The following is a 17714-nucleotide window of genomic DNA, read 5'->3' as shown; positions in this document are numbered from 1 at the left end:
AACATTCACCACCATAGCAAACATTCGATTTCAACTATTCATTCAATTTCAACTACACATTCAATTTCAACTACTCACTCAATTTCAAATTACTATAGTGTGATGCTCTTTTATGCAAGACAAGCTGAATCGGGCCAAGAAAAAGGTGCCTAAAGCAGATTCGCCTTCCTGAATCAAGTTCAAGCCAGTTTGAAGCTAAATGCACGGAATCCTACTTCTTTAGAATAGCAAGCAAGGTATCTCACCACCATTCAGACACCCACAAGAGGAGCAGACACCAGCCCTGCCGTACCGTGATCCACGTGCGCCAATATACAGATATTCCTGATGCCGGACGCCTTCTTCTGGAGGCCAACCATCTTCCCCACGCTTGTGAGCACCATTCTGGCTAATTCTGCGAACGGAGCAAAATTTTTTACTGAGGCGTCACCCTGAGGAAAGGTTTTGGTTTTTAGTGACGCCAGCTGCGATCAGAGCCGCCCCTGAGGGAAGCTCCGAGACACGTGGGGCGGGGACACCCGGGGACACCCGGCAGAACCCACGGGCCGTGTCTGCGCTTTGAACGCGCCTCAGGCTCCAGCTGGCAGCGGACACCGAGCCGCCAGCAGCGGCACAAACGTCACGGTCCCCCCGGTTCGCCTTCCCCTCCCGCCGCTCCGAGCGGGCACGGCCGCGCTGCCCCGGGGCCGCCCCAGGCGGGGCACAGCGCTGCCCTCCGGCTCGCCCGCGGGGCGCAGGCCGCTCCGGGGTCAGCCCCGCTGCCCGGGCCCTGCCGGCTCGGGGCACACGCACCGGGCACACGCACCTGCGCTCCGCCGCCGCTCCCGGAAAGCCGCGCCCGCCCCGCTCGGCCGCTGCCGGGCCCGCCCCGTGACGCCGGACGGAAGCCGGGCCGGGCCGGGCGCCGCCGGTGCCGCGCGCGGCGGCGTCCCTGGTTACCGGCAGAGCGGCCGAGCGGGCCGGGCATGGGGCCGCCGCGCTGCATCTGCGAGATCTGCTCCTGCGGGTGAGTGAGGCGGGCACCGAGCCAGCCAGCGCCGCCCTCCCTCGGCACCCACTCCGAGCTGGGGGCAGCAGCACCGGTGTGCGGCAGGGTAGGAAGGCTCTGCAGAGGGAGCTGGACAGGCTGCACCCATGGAATGATGCCGGTGGTAAAAGGTTCAACGAGGCCAAGGGGTCACAACAGCCCCACACAGTGTACAGGCTGGGGCACAGGGGCTGGGCAGTGCCAGCAGAAAAGGAGCCGGGTGCTGGAGCAGCAGCTGAAGGGGAGCCAACGTGTGCCAGGAGTGCCGGTGGCACCGCGCTGTGGCAGGAGCAGGGTGCCCAGCAGGGCCGGGGCTGTGCCCACCCCGGTACTCAGCACTGCTGAGGCCACAGCTCGAGTGCTGTGTCCAGCTCCGGGCTGCTCAGTTCAGAGTGGTCACTGAGGTGCTGGGGCACGTCCAGAGAAGGTAAAAAGGTCAGTCAGAGCTGGGGAAGGGTCTGGAGCACAAGTGTGATAAGGAGTGCCTGACAGAGCCAGGAGTGTTCAGCTGAAGAAAAGGAGGCTCCTTCACCCTCTGCAGAAGATCACAGCCAGGCAGGGCTCAGCCGCTTCTCCCACACAACCAGTGACAGAACCAGAGGACACAGCCTCAAGCTGCTCCAGAAGAGCTTTAGGTTGGACATTAGGAAGAATGTCTTCACAGAAAGGGTGGTTGGGCATTGGAATGGGCTGCCCGTGTCCCTTGGGGTGCTTTAGCAGAGGCTGGATGTGGCACTCGGTGCCATGGTCTGGTTGTCATGGTGGTGTTTGGTCGCAGGTTGGATTTGATAATCTCAGAGGCCTTTTCCAACCTCATTGATACCATGAGCAGCACCCTGGGCCACTGAGGAGCAGAACCCAAGTATGAGCATGTTCTCAGTAAAAGTGAAGTAGTGTATTCACATTTAAATCAGGTAAGGGTAAAAGAAGGTCTTAAATGTACTAAAATAGAACAGAATAGAGACAGTCTTAAAAGCCACCCAGACTAAACCAGAATCAGGCTTTTCCAGAAACCAGAGCCAACTCCCATTGAAGGACTGCACCAAAGAACCTTCGGAAGAATTCTGCCAATCTTGTCAGAAACCTGTGCAAGCACTGCAGCCCTTGAAAGAGATTTAATCTATCTGCCCTTCTGCCATCACATCCAGTAGCACTCACCACTTTCCTTTATGTTCCATGATCCCATAGAGAGACAAACAGTTCATCGTGTACATTATCCTGTAGCCTCTTTGACCCAGGGAGTAAGCACCAAGAGGGTGCAGTAGGCAATTCTTAGGGGAAAATTACTATTACAGGTCTATAAGCAATATTACCAATGCCATAGGTGAAAAAAAAGCACACAAATCAGGTGTCCCAAAATAATAAGGGACTTGCAACTTTCAAAATTCAGATATAAATTTACAGGTCGGAGTCACAACTGTTAATATTTTCAATTTCTTCTCTACTTAAAAAAAAAAAAATCACAAAAATAATCATCCTAGGATTCAAAAATTCACTACATACTAAAAAAACCTAACAACTACATACCAGAACACTCATCATAAGATCACAGAGGTGTGCTCAATGTTTATGGAAGTACAGAGTAAACCCTATGGTTGCAAAGGTCACCATGACCCACAAGTTGCATATCAAGGTCTGCAGAGCAGGCCCCTCTATGTGTTTCTGTGGGAGAAGTCTGTCTGTCTGTTCATCAGCCACTTTTCTTGTCATCTGTAGACGAGGTGTGAGGCAGGCACCGAGTAAAGCTCCTCATGTTCTTTTTGGCTAAGCCTGTGGTGAATTTTGTCCCATAAATTTGTTTCTTAAGCCCTAGATTAATGAAGAGTTGGAACACAATGTTTTCATGATGAGATAACAAACCTGGCCTGGGCTCAAGTACAAAGATGGTGAGATAACACAATGAGACAGCACAAAATGAGCTTCAACTCAACCAAAAATTCTCAATCCAAAAACTGAGTTCAATAACATGAATAATTAAATTAAATATGCATAAAGCTTGTGGTTTAAAATAAACCTCACTGAAGTTTTTACAGTCAGTAAAAGCTTAAGCCATTATTGGTTTAGGCAGCACATTGTGTTTGCTTCAGTGTACAGTTTCTGTTTTCAGGGGAAGGCTGCTTGGTCACTTGGCAGTGTTACCTGGACACTGCAGTGCATAAACAGCTTAGCAGGGACTTCAAAGCAACTATAAATATCTAATGTTTTGTAGACATTATCATTTAGCTATCTGCAGGAAATTTTATGGGGGTATAATTACTGCTTAATTCTAAATAATAAAATAGAAGGAAACAATCTCCCCTATCAACAGAATTTAAAAAACGCTGGAAAAACTTATAGGGGAGCAAAGCCAGCAAGACAGAACTTCATTCTGCTTTCTCAAATTCAGGATGTTAAATCTGGCTTCCAAAGAAGAAGAAAACCAGTGTGGTAGATGAACTTTCTGCACTCAAGAATAGTATTAGTCTGTTACAAAAGATAATCACAGCCTACAAAAGCATAAAAGTTGTTTTGAGACACAAAAAGATAGTACTGCTTTATCTCCTTCTCAGTCTGTCAACCTTCCCCCATTTCTTGCCCTTTTGTTATCATTATCATAAAAATCTATATTCCTGCATAAATGTAAGTTGAAAGGAAAGATTTTTTCTAAAATATGGGTTACTTAAGCCATCATACTGACCACACAGAAATACAAACCCAGTAAAAACTACCAGATCTCCTGTCAAGAACAGGAAAGTAGATGACTCAAAAACAGCGTCCATCCATCATTTCTGTCTTCCAGACCATAGTATGTACACTGGCAAAATTAAAAAGAAATTAAAAATAAAAGCTTTGAGCTGTGTTTGTAGAGGGGCAGTAAGTTTTCTATTATGTTAAATATTAAGTTTTTCTCGTTATTAGTCTAATTCTCTGGGAGGAAAATGTTTTGTAGTAGAATTTCAAGGATCTTGCTAGCATTGTGTAAAAAAAAAGTGTGTGTGCCAGGCCTTAAGTTAAAATCATCAGCATTCTATTAAAATAACCAGAATAAGAGCATTTGGCACAAGAGAGCTGATGTACTGTCACTTTTATTTAGCTGAGATTCTGTTCAAACAGAATCTGGGGTGGAAATTAGGATAAATACAAGGAAGAAGTTAAAAATAAACAATGTCTCAAGGAGTGCAGGCCAAGCTCTATGCAACATATTTCATGTATCAGAGCTGTAATCTGTATTCTCTGATAATTCCTAGCACTGTGATACCTTACATAATTAGTTTTATAAAATTATTATCTAGATGAAAAGTTTTGGTTTAGCAATTTGACAATATTCTAAATTTGATACCATCCTAAAGCAAATTTCTCAGTTAACCAAAAAAACCCCAATCTCTTCTCCAAGTCAAATTCACAAGCTAATTTTACATCTTCAGGCTGACTGAAAGCACTTTCAGAACACAGAGTAGGATGTGGGAACTTCCTCAACAATATAATCTGATTCCAAGTAATTTAGTGCAGTTAGAGTGTGTTCAGAATTATTTTATACACTAGAAATGAGTCCTTTAAAGGACATTTTTTGGATCAACAATGAATTCTAATAAAATTACAAACATCTTTCCTTGAAAAGAGTAGATGGCTTTCACCTCTGATTTGTATTTACCAAGAACTACAGGCTCACTCTGCAGTAATTATTTTTCTAGTATCTATTTCAGTTTATAGCATGTCCATGCTGCAATACATGGGATATACTCACAACATTGCTTAAAAATATTCAGAATTAACTCCTTAAAAATGGTGACCCCAGAACACAGAAGGTGATTTGTTTGGTGCTTGGTCTTCCAGACCAGCTTATGGCAAACTGAAGATGGTCAAAGTGAAGTTTTTGCAGATGGATAATGTTTGTTTCCAACTCCTTTGAATTGTATGCCAAAAAATCCGTGAAGAACATTATAAATTGATAACCTGTATTTCAAACAGTTTTCAAAGCATCCATCCAACATCTTTTGTTTCTGCTTAGCTTTTACCTTTAGATGCTATGTGACACAGTATGTGCTGTTTGTACTTGCTGAAAAAAACATTACTGAGGTGAAAGTGAATTTCATGACAAATGTAATGACAGGCAAACACTGTAATGAGAAACAGCACACACTTACCTCCTTGTTTTCCTACCTTTCCTTTTCTTTCCCTCTTCTTCCTTTTTTCTTTCCTGCTATGTTTTGAAAAGGTCTCTCAATTGTTAATTTACTTGATTGAAAAGGAGTAAACACCTGAGGCTTTGAAAGGATCCGAGTTCTTAGACAGGGCTACTTTATTTCTCATTTTTTAACTACTGTGCTGGCAAAATCAGGCAGCACAAACTAATACCAGCTTTAGGATCTCCAAGAACTTCTTTCAGTGTTTTTTTCATTTTCATTTTTTCATTTTCCCAGCAGGAGTCCTTCATGTCGATTTCTGCATTCTATTTTACCTTGCTTTAATTTATTATTTTCCTTTCTGCTGTTCAGATATAGCTAAATTTCTCTGCAGACCTTTGAAATGTTCTTTGGATATCTAGCTTCCTGAAACTTGAATTTATTTGTATTTACTAAGAGCTGTACAATTTTCCCCTTCTTGGGGTTTAGATAATTAACTTTTCATCACAGAATTTTACAATACTTGTTCATTGGAAAAAAAAATTATTGTTTTTTCCCTTTGCATTGCAAGTCGTCAGCCATAAGTAAGAGGAAAACCTGTCATTATATATTTCCTTGAGGTCAGCCAGAGATGCGCATTTTGCAAATTAGAACTACTACAACAAGATTTTCAAAACAATAACATTTAAATTTCAATTTTATGGATCATTAATTGAAAACAACAAGGCATAAATAAGGAATTGTCCTTATATATCTCCCATTATGCCTCCCTTTTTGCACAATGGTGTCACTGATAGAAGTATCAAGGAGGAATTGAAATAAAACCAATTAAGAAAAAGAGAAGTCATTACTTTCAAATAAACATGTGTTTTGGATAGAGAATTTAGTCAGTCTGTGGAGGAAAAAAAGAGTTGAAAATTTATAAATGGCCTGCAGAGCACTAGAAGGGTGCATGAGATTTCACACCATAAAATTTTAATCAAAAAATGTTAATCGGTAGTGGTGAAAATAGGTGAGATGTACAGAAATAAAAAGATAAGTGATGAAGTAATAGCAATAAAAATGAGACTATATGAGACAGGAAATGAAGCATAGTTAGTTACTTGTCCAAATAAAAGGAGGAATATCATTAAACATTAGAGACAAGAGGAAAGTGCATCTTGCTGCTAGCACCATTAGAGAACTGAGATCAACCCTGTCCATGCTTTGGATTCTGCACCAAGGACTAAGTCCCAGCTAATAGTGCTTTTGTTACTGTATTAGCATGATGTGCTCTGGGACCTGTGCCACCAGCACAACATTTTGTGGTTTTATCACTCAGAAAAGATTTTAAACAAAAACTACTGACATTGTTCAATCTTCCCCATTTGTTATTCACTCCCAGCAGACAGAACATGGGTTTTCCTCTTAAATGAAACGATTCAAAATTCTCTGCTCTGATGTGTTTGACCCAGACGCCACCGCTGCTGCCACAAACCCACAAAGATTTATGATGATGGAGCAAAACCGAGCCACAAAACTGAGTATGTGGAGAACTACCCTGGCTATGGCAATGTCTGCCCTCCTGAGAGCTGCAAGCCAAAGCCAGAGCTCCAAGAGGATAAGGCAAGAATGGACGGCACCACAACGTTCAAGTAAATATTTTCAAACCATGTTTTAGAATTAGTCTGTCAAGTTTTTCATTCTTTTTTTTTAAGTATTGTATTGCAATCTTCTCAAAATCCAGTCATTGCATCCTTTGCACTTTTTGCATATTTAAAATGTAAGTGTTGAGTATAGAAATACAGTTACCACAAAAAGGTTGTAAAAAATAGCAAAACATGTATCCAGCAAGATTTGCATTCTTTACAGCAGCCTTTAACCTGTAAAGAGAATTAAAAATTTTTGTCTTGTTTTCAGCCTGTTAGGAAATTTAGGTCTTATGGAAAACCTGGTGAACTGGGGAATTTTCTGTAATATATATGTAGAATCCAAGATAATGAAATCTTAAGAAAAAAGTACAGGAATTCTTTTACTGATTTTTTGAATTCAGATTATTAGTTTTAAGAAAATCGTTAGTTTTAAGAAAGCAAACTGTAAAGGAGTTCAGTATATCTGTCCTATCAGTGCACAGACTCTGATTTCAAGCTTACAGAATTAAAGAGCATCTTTCAAAGAATTGGAAAAAACATCACCCATTCATTGTTAGTGATGTGACAGTAGATCAACATTTACTTTTTCCATTATTATTGTTTATCTTTTAAGCTGTGAGGGTATCTGGATAATTTTTTTTGTTTCTCAAAAAAAAGAGATATAAATAGAAAGGCCAAATGCTGGTCTGCCAGACTGCTCATGTGCTTGTACGATCTATTTAAACACCCACACATGTAATATACATCCTTTTAATGTAATGTGCCCATACAAAAACAGTGAAATGCTGTTTCTGATTATATTCCATTCTCCTCATGCAATCAGTAAATGCTACCACTTGTAGTAATTTGAGCTTTGCTCTGCTTCTGCTTTCTGATCATTTCCTTGCAAAATTATAGCAACTTTGTAAGTCTCCTTTTAGACACCTTAAATAATGTTATTAAACTGTGAATGGGGCTCGGAATGGGGCATCTACCTTTGAGTAAAGACTCTATAACGCATCAGAGACCATAGATTTATGTACTGTGGTTTTCTCTCCTTTGTGCTATTCCTCTAACATGTGGTGTCTGATAGATTTTTCAGAATAAACATTTTGTTATTTTTCCAAATAGTGGAAAAAATACAGAAGTGGCTTCAGAATGAAGAAAATATTTTTTGATCAGAGTTTTCTTTTCTCCAATTCAGGTCTGATTATTTACCATATGAAATTGTTACGAGACCTTTTCGGCAACAAGAAGAATATAGACCAAAGTCAGGGAAGATTGACCTGGGAACCATTTACCAGAGAGATTACAATCCTCATAAAGTAGGACCAGTGACATTAGCAAGGCCTCGAGAGAGGAAACACACTTCAGATGCCAAAGTGGATACTGTCCCAACCTATCGAGGTAATAATAGGTGTCCCCTACAGAAAGGGAAATAACCCAGATGAAGGTAGCATTGGAATTCTAACCTATGTTAGAAACTGGATCTGTTGGTTTGGGACAGGGAGTAAAAAGTAAAGCATACTAGGAAGCAGGTGATGATGCTCTAAAACATTCAGCACTCCTGTTGTTGAGGGGAGACCTATTGCTTCTAAGCTAAAAGCCCTCTCTGAGGTTTGGTCAGCTACAAGGGAATTCCAACATGCACCTGGTTGGACTATCTCAGGCAAAACTGGATGGAAATTAAGGTGCAGTGTATTTTTCAGATAGTTTTAGTTCATGTCATTTATTTTTCCACAGAGTAGGTCAAAAGTGGAGTTCAGGCTTCTGCTTGTGTACAGTATAGCTTACATATACAACATCCCAGTAATGATCTGTCTTGACACAAATTATTCTATTATGATGGTGAGTGCAAAGGTGCTAAATCTTCTATGTAAAACGGAAGATATTGTATTTAAAGCATGTATAAGGCTATTTTCTGTAGTTTCTGTTGAGCAAAGAGTCAAAATAGGGCATCAGGTACAATTTTGGGGTTCTGTTTTTACCACTATAAATCACACTATAACAGACAGTTTCATCAGATCACAGACATGCAGATAAAATTATCATTTTCACTTACATCCATTTTCTTTGTTTTGCAAGATTTAATACCAAAAGACTTTGTCTTCATTTTAAAGGACTGGTTTTAAGTAATAACACCCATGTGGTGGAATTTTGGTTTTGCCTTACAGATCACTACAGGTTATGGAAAAGTCAAAGAACAGAACCCTGTAAGGTGGAGCGTGACTATGAGCCACCTTCGGAGAGGTTTGGAAATCCTTCCACGTTTCAAGATGACTACATCCCCAAGCAGCCCAATCCCCCTGCAAGCTGCAAACCTTGTGACACCAAGCTGCCAGAGGGGCCTTTTGATGGCAACACCATCCATCGCACGGCCTACATCGCCCATGAGTTGGAGCCCTTGTTCGTCAGGCCGAGGGAAGAGTACAAGCCAAGCGACCAACCCTTTGAAGATCTCACAACCCACCAGAGAGATTTTAAAGGGACACCTGGGGAACAAGCAAAAAGCTGCAAGCCTGAAGGTCAAAAACATGGATCTGATGATCCTTTTAAAGGAACCACTGAATTCCAGGATCGCTATCAGCCGTATTCAGTCACCGCGCCTGAGTTCCACAAACCAAGAGAGTACGTTCCACCCACAGACAAGATGGACCTCAAGTCCTCAAACCGTCTAGATTACATTAAACACAAGGTTGCTCCTAGAGCCCCCATGAAACCAGCTCCTGGAAGAAAAACCACTGGCCCTTTTCAAGGGAAGACTACTACAAAAGAAGACTATCAGCCTTGGAGAGTTCCTCCACGAGGGCCTATTAAGAAAGAAGAGGAAATTCAAAAGCCCACAGGAAGATTTGCTAGTTTAACCACATTCAGGTCCCATTATGTACCTCATCAGGCCAATCCGCCTCAGAGTTTCAAGCCTGTAGAGGTTGTACCTACTGGAGTTCCTTTTAAGGATGAAACTTTGTACCGCACTGAATATACACCAAAGAAGCCCGAGGTCTGCCCAGGACTCAATCCAGATGCTGTGGGTTATGTTTATGTCAACACAGATTCTGAGGGTCACAGATTCTACCGCCGGCTGTCCCCAGAACCATCCGGCGCAGACAGCAGTCCTGTTCCAGAGGAAGTACCCGCTGTGTCATAATACTTACATGCAGTATTGCAAGCACCTTAGTTAAATAATGGGAAACCAGCTTGTTCATTTTCTCTTTAACACTGAAAGCAAGTTAAATAAATTATTTATCTTGCTTTCAGTGTTATTTATTTAAATAAATTTTGCTTTTAGGAGTTTGAAGAAAACCAAAGCCAAACCAAAGTTCTCGTTATGAGACTAATAAAGATTTGCCAAATGCTGAAGGAGCACTACTCCCTACATGGCATCTGTGCTTTTTCTGATTGTTTATTCTAGTTTTCTTGACTCCCCAGATTTCATCACGCTCCATCTCAAGCATCTTTACAACATATTTAGTTATTTGATATTTTCTGCAATCAAATTATTTAATTTGTGAAATAACAAGTGCCTTTTGCTGATAAAATATTTTACACAGTAAGCAAATAATGCTATTTAAAATAATCAAACAAATCAGTCATAATCTCAGTAATCTGTAAGATTTGCATGCTATGACACCTAGGCATTTCTAAAAACCTTGTTTTAGCTGTAATCATCAGTGCTTCAGCTTCATTCAGGTCTGGAGTATAAAGGTCCCACTGTAATTTCTAGTAGCAATTAACAGGTGGTAACCTCACTCTTTTTCTGTTCATGTAGTTGAAACCACTCAACACTCAACAAAAGCATGTCATTAGACTCTGTTTCTTAATTTCCCTGATCATGCTCTTTCAGCCTTACTTCCAAAGGAAACAAAACTGATGCACCTTGGACACACTGACACACTTAGTGCCTGTCTGAATCATCTTTAAACCCAGTGTGCAAATTCAGTCAAATCTCATGATGAGACTGCATAGATTTACAGAAAAGAGAGTAAACTCAGGTAAAAAAAGAAATACCAGCTGAGATGCAGAAATCTGTAGGCAGCCTGGCTTCAGTCTGTCTGCTTTTCAAAGAATTGCTTGTTCCAAATACACAGACGCTATTTTTTAATAGAAATTTTATATGAAATTGCTTCTGTATGAAATATTTAGTATTTTCTCTATGTATCTTTAGCTGAGTTTGAAAAATCCAGATGAATCAATTTTAGTTTTATTACAGTCATGATTTAAGCAAGTCCCAATTAATAGTTCTGTAATTAACTGTATTGTCATGCTCTACCACACTACTCCAGTATGATTTTTTTTCTCAGTATTGTACATCTTGTACCCATTGGTGTAGAGCAGTATTTGGGTTCTGCAGAGTCATGTGGCTGTACTTCATAAACCAAGTCTCTTATTTAAGGGCTAAGATCAATGATGGCAATATTTTTAAAGCAGGAACTTGGTCATATGAAAGCAAGAAAGCTGAACTGTGCAAATCAGCTGTGCACCAAAGCATTGCATGAGAGGCATCCAGACAATATTAGAGCATCAGTCACTTACAGAACTTTGGTCTTTGTACTGTGATTTTGTAGTATCACTTACTCTGTTAATGACACAGCAAATCAGTTTTACTTTTCTGTCTGAAAATTATTCACCTCCCTCAGATTGTGAGTGACAAAGGATGATATAAATATGTGAGGTCCTAAAAGCAGGACAGGAAAAAGCCCAATTGATTGTCATCTTTCTGTATCACAAAAGAAAAAATACACTCTATTGAGTCATTCTCTGTCATGCCACAACTGAGGAAACAAAGCCAAAACTTTTGAGGAAACAAAGCCAAAACTTTGCACAGTCACACCTGCTCAGGTCCACATGCTTTACACAGTCCTGGTACCTCTGGAGCCATTTACAGAAGCTCCATGCCCTCCAGCTCTCCTGTCTAGGGAGGGAGAAATGCAGTCTGAATCCATGAAGTTACATTTGCCTGCATATTCTGCTCAAAATGGCTCTTCTGCTGGGCCTGTGAGGGAGCCCAGATGCTTTTTTAAATTTTCACAGCTGTTTTTTCAGTTCTGAAGTCACTTCCCTCCCTTAAGTTATGGAAAGTCATTTGCTGCCACCTACCAGCACGGTACAAGCATTTTGAGAGGAAGGGAAGTGGAGGGCATACTCAGATACATTTAACAGTTCCTCTGCAGATGTGTTTCAAGGCTTTTTTAGGGTGGATGGGCATATTTCCTTTCATTTTGTCCATAATGTTTTCCCCTAAGTTTAATAGTGAAAGAGAGAAGCCTTTATTACTTTACAATTGAAAAAGCCCCAACATGCTGATTGTGCTTCCAGGGAAAGCATCAAATGATATTATAAACCTTCAGACACTATTCAATACCTGACGTCAACCTTTTCATAAGCAAATTACTGAAATGCAGACCAAGTGAAGAGACGGCTGGAAAACTAATATTTTTCCAAAATAACAGCTGTTAAAAAAGCATTTTATGATGTCATGCTAAACCAAGATGTAAAAGCAGAAAAACTATTCATGGATTCAGCTGCTATTCTGAGTGTGCTTTCTGTGTGCTCTGCCATCCAGCAGCAGGCTCCACAGCACTGCTGTACAGAGCCTTTGCTTTTTTTGGAGACTGCACAAATGGAATTCAAAAGGAAAATTAAGCCTTTGCCAATATTGTTATCTAGGATAACTCTGAAACATCACCATTAAATTGCTATGCATTTATTTTCTATTTAATAAATTTTTCCTTAAAGTTTTTATTGTTCATACTATTTCTTAGACTATTCTTTCTAAGGACTACACATCTTGGATATTCTGAAACAATTTCTTTTTCATGGAGGTATTCCCATCACTCACTAAATACAAAACATGGAGTTGTTCTGTCAGATCTAAATGAACTCTGCTTGGTGAAGGCCCAGAAAAGAAATGCATTTTTATTCCACCTTTTAAAGAATCCTAATTTCAGTGAATCAGACATTTGGATCTGGGCAAATTATCTTCCCACTTTTTCAGTCAGGTTACATCTGTGTTGTCTCTTAATAGCAGTGCAAAGCAGACTGCAGTGAAAATTGACAATATGTCTGATAGACTGTTAAAAATAAGAACTAATCTGAGGCTTTGAAAAGATCTCAGAATTATGGACAAAGTAATTTGAAAAAATAACAAAGAACAGAAGCACAGTTACCATGCAAATCATGGTAATAAACAATCTCAGGGTGATCACAGTGGTGAATAATCAAACTATACTTTATTTCAGAAAAATCAAAACTACGTTCAGGAAGATAAAATCTTCAGGTACTGGAGAAGCAATAAAATAATCTACAGAGGAATGTCATGCCCATTGCAATCACAAACATTTACAGCACTGCTTTGGTATAGCATGCATACTTAACCAAAGTTAAAGCAACAAAATATGCTATGTGTTAACATTTGAAAACTTTAAATATAAAGGGAAAACATGAATAAGAAATTTTGGTAATAAGAAAAAATATATGTCCAAAAATCTTTATTAAACACTGTACAAAAAAAAATATTGCACTTTTAAGTCAGACAATAAATATCTACAAAAGTATCTTACAAATGTTTAATTTAAAAAACTGCTTAAACAATCAAGACCCATTGCTGATGAAAAAGGTAATGATCAGGAATATCCTCTCCTTGCAGTCAGCCCTGGACACAATAGTCCACCCTAAACATTTTCTATACAGTAGTGCTACCCTAATTCTCAGTGATGCAAACCCTCTGTGCAGGATGCTGTGTCTGAGCTGCCCCCACAGCACTCCCAGCCCTCTGCCTGTCACACAGGCCAGAGATGGAACACAAGAGCCAAGTCAAAGTGAGCATTCAGGCCTCCAAAATGAGCAGTGGTTTGGAAACTACAAAAGGAAAAAACCTCTATTTTCTGCCTCCTCTGGGGTCCTCTCTGCTTAAAGCCCTAGTCAGACAATCTGCAATAAGGAAGATAATTTACCCAGGAATATTATGGTAAGAATTTATCAACTTGCAAACGACTCAAGTGGTTAATGGTCATGATGGAAAAACCATCTTGATGGAAAAATGCTGAACATAGATTTCTTGCACTTGTCTACCTTCACAATTAATAATTCTTCCTTGGACATTTTTCCCCATTAATGGAGAAAAATAGAATGATTATTCAAGACAAGGAATCTGACAGCTATTTTGGCCAGTTACTGGCTCCTCATTTGACTTGATGTGCAAGAGAACAGTGCTCACAAGTGTTTGTTCACAGCTCTGACAAGGAAGTTTCTGTCTCATTTAATATCAGTACAAAAGTATAACCATGCCAGAACTTTGATTGTACTTCAGAGACTGGAATTAGAATAGAAACAATTAAAAATGACACTTCATTTATTCAAAAGAGATCCATTGTTGCTTTGAAAATTGTATTAGGATTTATAGTTTCTGCATACACAGAAATACAAGCAGGAAAAATTCAATGTACTTCTGTGTATCCATCTGAGAGCAAGTATCCGTAAAGCACATCCTGTGAGATCAACCCTTAAGCTCAAGCTGTTTATGAAAATGAAGCTGCTGCCAAAATTTTACAGCTACAAGCCACAGCTTCTGTAAATTTAAAAATGGTGTTAAATATGATGAAAAAAAAAAAAAACCCAGACCAAAATCCTGAGAATCAACAGTTGCTGCATTTCCAAAAGTTCTTGAAGTATTTTTGTGACTCTTCCTCATAAGTTAAGGACAGTATTTGTTGCTTTTAGGTAATTTTTTTTTCAAAGACAAAATTATAAATGATAGCCTGCAAAATTTTACAGATGACATGCCACAATATTATCTTGCTAGTCCATATGTGTTTAAAACATTAGAAGTTCCATTGCAAAGAATGAAAAATGAAGGCTCCCAGAAACAACACCTTATCCAGCACATCAATCCACAATGCTGTGTTTTCACTAGGCCCACATTGCCATTTAAGTGTTACAACTAATGTCTCATTTACAAGAACATACTTCAGGCAGGTTAGTTTAATGAACATTTCTTCTCATCTCTTTACTGCAGCATCATGAGCTTGCCATAGAGGACTTACATTTCTTGGCATGACTGACAACATCTTTGTTTGTAGGTGTCTATCAAGCATAACTTTAGTTGCTTTACAAATGTACAGTAGTGAGTTGTATCCCTGCATTCGCCTTCTGAAAAATATATTTAAACATTACAAGGCTTTATAACAAGCAAAAGAGAAATAGCAGAGTTTGCCATTGTAATTGTAAACAACTGATGGATTCCTGCTAGATTTGTAATTTTTTTAGGGTGCATTTCTGGCAGCAGTGGATTCAAAGCTAAGCAAGGTCACAAGTAAGATGTGTGATCTCACTGCACTCATTTGCTCATTGTCTGTTTCAGAACACAAACCCATCTTGGAGGCATTAACAGCTCGCTCAGAGACTTCTGAGTCACAACTGGCACAGTCATGTAGGGAAGCTTGCAAAAAACTTCCTAAATATCCTGTTTCTAAAAGTGCTTTTCAGGCTTTAATATCAAACTGGCCTACTTAGAGAAAAGAAACCCCAGGATTACGAAGTGCTCCTTGGAGAGGATAGTTTTACCTTTGATGTACAATCAAATGCTTGTAGAATCAATAGTGTACAACTGTGAGTCATTTTCTAATGTAACTGCTACAAACTATTACTATGCTCATATTTAAATAAACATTTACATACTGCCACAGGATGTGACACTGCAGTGTTGCCAGGTCGCTGGTCTCTTCCTCCCTCTGCAGAAGTGCTCAGCCACGGGTTTGTTGCTCTGCCTGTGCACGCAGGACACTGGTCTGGACTGGAAGCCAGTCCCACAGCCCACACTGCAGGGCCTCCAGGGGCCTGGCCGCCAGTACACATCACACCCCTCTGAAGAACAGTTCCTTCTGGCAGGAGGGCTGTGCAGGGGAATAAATGGCACTAAAATGTTTGCTTTTGTGCTAAACCCCTATTCACACAACAGCAGAACTGAGCAGCCCCCACACCCCTGCTCACAGCACAGCCAACTAGACCAGGATGTCAAGATTGTCTCTGTGCTCTGAATATCTCCAAAGATGGAGATGCCACCACTTTCTGGGTAACCTGTTCCATTTTTTCTTATATTTAAGTAGTAATCCCTTTATTTAATTTTGTGCCCACTCATCACACCTTCTCACTCATGAGAAAACATGAGTTTCTTTAAACCAGTTTCTTAACTGTGGAATAGAAAAGGTAGTTTATCTTTAAGGAAACTTAACTGACCCTTGAACACTCCATAATGGATGCTGTGTGTTCTTCAGGCATAACCCCTCCTGGGTTCCTGAATTCATCCAGTATCCACAAAGGGATGACTCTCTACCTCCTTAACTTTTTTTAACACAGAAGAAATTGCCTGCTTGTCCTGCAGTGAAAATCCTGTACCTTCAATTTGATCATCTAAAGAATCTAACTCGTAACTTCTCCCCACTGTTTACCTGTTTCTTTCATCACAAGAGTTTGGCACTGAGGATCCATTCTGGAGTTGGCATTTAAACCCACGGTGCTGTGAGCCTGCAGGGCGGCCTGCACAGTGGCCAGAGCACTGCCAATGGAGAGAAAAGGGTGAGGGCAGGGAAAAAGAAACAGCAGAGTTAGTAACAACAGAATTATCCTCCTGGAGTTACCCAGCTGCACAGCCCAGCCATGACTTTTTGCATCTTGCCTTCTTCAGCCCTGTCACAGCTCAGTTTGGATAAGGCCTGCACATTTTTGGTTCTCTCTGTGTAATTTTGCCAAGACTTTCCTGCCTGCTCCTACAGCTAAATCCACTGTCTTCTCTCATCATGCCACATCCCTACTGCTACAGAATCCTTTCTATAGCTCTGCCCATTACAAACTTGCCTTGCTAAAACCTGTATTGGGAATGCAGCAACAGCAATTCTAATTCATTACTTTGCACATTGAACAGTAAATACAAATCTTATCAAGATGAACACGAGTTTGCTGCATGAAGGAAGAAACAGAAAATGTAGGAAAACAGACTTCTGTGAATTCTGTGAGTTGAACAATTTCAATGTGCTGTTGAAGGACATTCATACATCTTTTTTTGGGACTTCACAAGTACAAGTACATTGGTACACAAGCTAGGCAAATTGTGTACTAATATGACTGCAATAAAAGCAATAAGCTAGCTTGGAAAATGAAATACATCTTAATGGCTTAGCTTATAAAATACACTGCAGCTAATACTCTGGTGTCAGGTCATGCCATCAACAAAAAAATTGCTCAGAGAACATAAAATGAAAAACCAAGATTTCTAATTGTCTGGTCTGAAAGATAATTATAGCCACAGAGTTTGGGCCTTGTGCAAGAGGACAGATGTTGAGGCACAAGAGGACAGATGTTGGGGCAGTTCATCAGATGATGGCACTGTCCCACTTCTATAAAACAGGACAAACGCTGTCACTTACCTGTGTGGTGGCCTGTGGTGGCCCTGGGGGACAGGGGCGCCCTGGGCAGGGTGTCCTGGCTGCAGGCTGGTCCCTGGCTGGGCAGGCCCCTGGCAGCAGGGCCAGGACGCTGCCATTGGCCGTGGCCTGGTGACAGGAGAGCTGTCGGTGCCGAAATCCAGAGCCACAGGATGCAGAGCACTCGGACCAGGGCCCAGCTACCCACCTGCAGCATGCACAGAATGCACATTTACAGCAATTATTGCTGCCCTGATGGTAGCTGGCAGCAACTGTTTGCAAAGAAAATGGAAAAGAACCTGTCCTTGCAAGTTTCAGATGTGAGAATGGTTAGAATCAGCTTCACTTGAGCAAGGTCTTCTTAATGTGGTTAACTCATGACAGCATATTTGCTACAAACAATGTTTGCTACCAGAATCTGTTACCAGGTGAGGCCTACAGACCCTGCTGGATATGACATGCCAGGAGGAAGGAGAGTGTATTTTCCATTACTTATAAAATGGATGGTAACAATTTAGTTGGCACTAAAGTGACAGCTGCCGTAACTCATCTGAAT

General features: G+C 40.7%; 3 protein-coding genes across 6 annotated transcripts in view; 1 reads left to right on the top strand and 2 right to left on the bottom strand.

The window, feature by feature from the left end:
• EFL1 (elongation factor like GTPase 1) overlaps positions 1-855 on the bottom strand; it is a 63089-nt gene extending 62234 nt beyond the window's left edge. The window contains exons 1-2 of the mRNA XM_063169813.1: positions 806-855; positions 293-394 (exon numbers count right to left, since the gene is read on the bottom strand). Coding sequence (XP_063025883.1) covers positions 293-383 — 91 coding nt within the window. The 5' untranslated portion in view covers positions 384-394; positions 806-855. The remainder of the gene's footprint in view (positions 1-292; positions 395-805) is intronic.
• A 78-nt stretch (positions 856-933) lies between these two features.
• SAXO2 (stabilizer of axonemal microtubules 2) lies at positions 934-12482 on the top strand. Its single transcript, XM_063169812.1, has 4 exons — positions 934-1006; positions 6585-6764; positions 7945-8147; positions 8915-12482. Exons 1-4 carry the CDS (start codon positions 966-968, stop codon positions 9886-9888), a joined length of 1398 nt encoding a protein of 465 aa, XP_063025882.1. The 5' UTR covers positions 934-965; the 3' UTR covers positions 9889-12482.
• Positions 12483-12951: 469 nt separating this feature from the next.
• The window catches only part of ADAMTSL3 (ADAMTS like 3), a 170126-nt gene continuing 165363 nt past the window's right edge, over positions 12952-17714 (bottom strand). For 3 of the 4 annotated variants that reach the window (XM_063169807.1, XM_063169804.1, XM_063169805.1), the window contains exons 28-30: positions 17162-17366; positions 16187-16293; positions 12952-15631 (exon numbers count right to left, since the gene is read on the bottom strand). In XM_063169807.1, the coding sequence (XP_063025877.1) occupies positions 15409-15631; positions 16187-16293; positions 17162-17366 (535 nt within the window). In that variant the 3' untranslated portion in view covers positions 12952-15408. Of the gene's footprint in view, positions 15632-16186; positions 16294-17161; positions 17367-17714 lie in introns of those variants that run through there. The other variant, XR_010029627.1, reaches the window with a different exon arrangement.

This window comes from Melospiza melodia, chromosome 15 (genome assembly GCF_035770615.1).
Source record: "Melospiza melodia melodia isolate bMelMel2 chromosome 15, bMelMel2.pri, whole genome shotgun sequence".
NCBI lineage: Eukaryota > Metazoa > Chordata > Aves > Passeriformes > Passerellidae > Melospiza > Melospiza melodia.
This window is presented reverse-complemented; position numbering and strand designations above follow the sequence as displayed.